At 50.9% G+C, this 3979-nt stretch overlaps 1 protein-coding gene across 1 annotated transcript in view; it reads left to right on the forward strand.

Moving 5' to 3' along the window:
• Positions 1 to 431: 431 nt before the first annotated feature.
• Positions 432 to 3979, forward strand: part of VOLCADRAFT_91271 (uncharacterized protein) — a gene marked incomplete at both ends in the record, with an annotated part of 4189 nt that continues 641 nt past the window's right edge. Inside the window, 6 exons of the mRNA XM_002950710.1 lie at positions 432 to 827; positions 1248 to 1382; positions 1570 to 1746; positions 2285 to 2416; positions 2801 to 2980; positions 3646 to 3924. Of these exons, the coding sequence (XP_002950756.1) occupies positions 432 to 827; positions 1248 to 1382; positions 1570 to 1746; positions 2285 to 2416; positions 2801 to 2980; positions 3646 to 3924 (1299 nt within the window). The remainder of the gene's footprint in view (positions 828 to 1247; positions 1383 to 1569; positions 1747 to 2284; positions 2417 to 2800; positions 2981 to 3645; positions 3925 to 3979) is intronic.

Raw genomic sequence — 3979 nt, forward strand, 5'->3', positions numbered from 1 at the left:
ACCTACCAGTTGCTCGTCCCGGAGCTAATTAAAACGCGCGCCTCGTGTTTTACACTGTTAAACCTAGTCAGCGAAGATTGACTGTCATGCATTTCATGTACTCGGAATAGATAGAATTTGGGCAAACTGTTGAAATGTAGGACACAAAGTCGAGAGGTTGAGGTTGACGGTTGAGACTTGAAAAACATCATTGCAAGTGTAGGCAACAACTCTGGCTAAACCGTTAATCGATTCAAATTCACCAGATCCTGCGATCGGCTTGTCCATTGTTTGCCGTAATACATTATGCATATGTTACAAGTACGATCAAGGACGTAGGAACCGCTCGGTCTGTCCGAGCCTAGGCCAAATCAGCCGACCTACTGTTTCTACCTGTACTTTACACAGCACGTATGAGCTTATGAACGGCATTGTAATGCCTAACGGCCATCATGAGGGGTTACATACTCCTCTTTGCGTTTGTGCTCTCGGTCCATGCGAAGCTTGGAAACATTTTTCGACTCCCATTTTGTGAGAATCATCTAGAGCAGCTAAATCAGGATGATATCCTCAACATTCGGGATATTCATCAGCAATGGTTAATGCACCGACGCATAGAGGACGACATGACAAAGCTGCTTGGCAAGATGCGCGAGTACGCGATACAGCAACCAACCGATGCCGCTGAGGCTGCTGCATGGAAGACGGACTGGAGTGAAGAGTATGTTTCAGCTAGGCTAAACACCTCGCTCTCGGCACGCGAACATCTTGAGGAGGCCATGCGCACCTTGGTGGGACATCTTAGGGCTAGAGGCCGTGTCAAAAGCTTCACCACCGTGCATGAGCTGGTAAGTGCACAGCATGCCTCACTGTGGTTGAAGCCGCGGGAAGCAGCGGCGCAGGCCTCACAGTTGGTAGAGGAGGAGGACGGGGGATTTGGCGGCCCCGGCCGATCCAGGGGTCCGGTCCAGATCCGGCCCTGATGTGTTTATCTGCTAACCACCCAACTGCCAAACTACCCAAACCAACCAACTACCAATCTACCCAATTTTCTACTGCTGCTACTTGCGGTGGTGGTGCTGCTGCTGCTGACAATCACCTGCTACTGCTGCTTCCGTTGCTACTTCCTGGTGCTGCTGCTACTGCTCTTAATCGCCAATGCTCCTGCTCCTGCATTGCCATTGACTACTGCTACTGCCACCACTACTACTACTGACGACCGTTACTGACTACAGCTAACGACTACTGCTACTGCTACGGTTCCCCAGGTGCAGTGCAGTAGCGGACATCTGAACGCCAGGTTGTTCCCGGACCGGCCCGAAGTGTCTCTCATGCTGCAATACTTCCGGCGACCTACCGGAATACCCGCCATGATCAACTTGCTGGAAAACTGCACAAGACAGGTCGGTAGGGAATTGGGGAGTGTGGGGTTTTATGGGGGGGATGGGGCGGCGTGGCTACGAGTCGTCAGATGCGCGTTGCAAACCCTAAAATCTCTAAAACCCTAAAACCCTTCCAGTTTCTCTCTCTTCTCTTTTTCCTTTCCGCCTTACACTCCCCCGACTCCCGTTTTCCCGCCCGCCGCCCCAGATGCCGGTAGAGCTGCTGGTGAATGTGGACAGTCCCGAGGAAGGGCAGCTGTGGGCGGATCTGGCTTGGACCACTAGGGGACGCCTGGTGCCCGTGTTCTCGAACAACATCCACGAAATTCGGTCGTACAACCGGTTGGCGGCCCTAGCCCGGGGGAAAGTGCTGGTGGTGCTGCAGGTGATGCTGTATGTGCATCTGTATGTGCGCTCGTATGTGTGTGTCTCTGGGTTGGTTGTATAAGAAGCATGTAAGTATGTGCGTTCATATATTCGCCTCTACATGTATATTTCTGTATGCGTGTTTTTGATATTTCTGTATGCGTGTTTTTGTCAGGGTTTTTAGCGAACTCACTCAGCACACGTATACGTCGCATTTAAAACGTCATAACGCAGTCTACTGCTTGCCTCCACTTCTGTGCCGCTTGTGCTACTTGTCCTGCTCCCTGCTTTCCTGTCTGCTTTCTTTAACATATATAAAATGTATCATTATTATTATGTTATATATTATATTATATTATATTATATTATATTATATTATATTATATTTTATTATATTATATTTTATTTTATTATATTATATTATATTATATTATATTATATTGTATTGTATTGTATTGTATTGTATTGTATTATATTATACCGAACTGTAGTAATTACGCAACACACCCAACACAACCTAACCTTAATGCCCACCCGGGGGATGGTTCTGTTTACAGGATGATGACGGTTTCGAGCCCGCGGACTGCTCGTGGATCCACCGACTTGTACGGCAGTTTGACTCCATGCCCAAGCTGGGCATGGTCGGACTCAAGAGCTATCGGCGGGGGAATGGGCGGGAGGGGAACTTGGTGCGTGAGTGGAACATTTTGTTTGGGGGCGGAGGGCAGAGAAGGGGGAAAGGAACGGGGTTTTTTAAGGCGGTAGGTGGTGGGAAGCGGCTCCCGGATCGTCAATGGCCATCTCTACAGAAAGATTGGTGTAATGCAGCAGTAGCAGTAGCAGTAGCAGTAGCAGCCCCCGCGTCACCCCATGCGCCCACGGGTTTGCTTGCGTACTTTCCGGCTGATTTAAACCCCATGTAAACTCATCAACAACACCTGGGTACCCAACAATCCCGCGCTCCTTATCCTCTCCCCCTTCCTGCCCTCTCAGTTTCAACGACCTCCCTTCCCTACCCCCCGACCTGTCCTGTACGGCACTGTACATGTCGTACTCCCCTCAAAAATGCACAGGAGCGTTGGCCCGACACCTTCCATCACTTCTCCGACCCCAGCACGGGCAACTTCTTCACCTTTCCCCTGCAAGTGGACTACGCCCCCATGGCACTAAGGCGAGCTGCGTTGCTGCATGTGGGCGGTGTGGATGAGGGTATGTCGGACGTCGGGGAATGTGGAATCGTATCGGATTGGGAGGTACGTATGTATTGTGTGTGCGTGCGTGTGTGTATGTGTGCGGGATGGGGTTTGAGGGGGGTTTAGGGGGGCAGGAAAGGTAGTTGGGGGGGAGGACTAGAGGTGAGGTGTCTAGTTGCTGAGGATGTGTTTTACCACGATTCGGAAAAGCACCGATCGGCGGATGCAAATGTCAGGATATGCCCTCCAGCATATTTTACAGGATGGTGGAACTTTGAAACTGTGTTGGGCAAAGCCCTGGGGTCGGGCTGAGCAGAACAGCTTTTTAAATCCCCTTGAAGAAAAAGAAAAGGAACGGTGCTGCCAGTGGCCCTTTCGCTGACTCGGATTCGTAAATTACATTAGAGAGATCTCCATTTCGTCATTTCGTCATTTTTTAATTTCGTCAATTTTTAATTTCGTCATTTTTAAATTTCGTCATTTTTAATTTCGTCATTTTTAATTTCCTTTTTCTGTCGTATCCTCACTTTGTGTCCACTGCCTTGTTTGGTTTTTTTTGAAAATCTGATATGATAACCCTCGCAGCTTTTTGTTGTTACCTAAACCCCTCATCCTCTCATTGCCAATCAAATCTAATTAAAACCCTCACCCGACCATCCCCCCCTTCCCCCCGCCTTCCCCCCGCCTTCCCCCGGCCTTCCCCCGGTCTTCTTCCCCCCGGGCAGCTATCCATCCGCATGTGGACAGCGGGATGGCACGTGGGTTTCATGCCGCTCCTACGACGCGTCCGTGTTGACGACGCGGAGGGCACCACGCACTCCCCCAAGAATGTGATGCGCTGTTGGGACCGCCAGATGTGGCTCGGGGGCCTGGTGTACTCCGCAAGGTGGGGAAACGGCCTCGAGCGGGGGCCGGGAGCCTTCCTGGAGGAGCTGGAGAACGAGATCCGGATCCTGAATCTCAAAACGCTCAATCGAAATTACACCAAGTGTCCCTTTCGGAAGGTGTGTATGGCGGGGGTGGTAGCGGGGGGAATTACCCGGGGGAAGGGGGGTGGGG

This window comes from Volvox carteri, assembly GCF_000143455.1.
Source record: "Volvox carteri f. nagariensis unplaced genomic scaffold VOLCAscaffold_20, whole genome shotgun sequence".
Lineage (NCBI taxonomy): Eukaryota > Viridiplantae > Chlorophyta > Chlorophyceae > Chlamydomonadales > Volvocaceae > Volvox > Volvox carteri.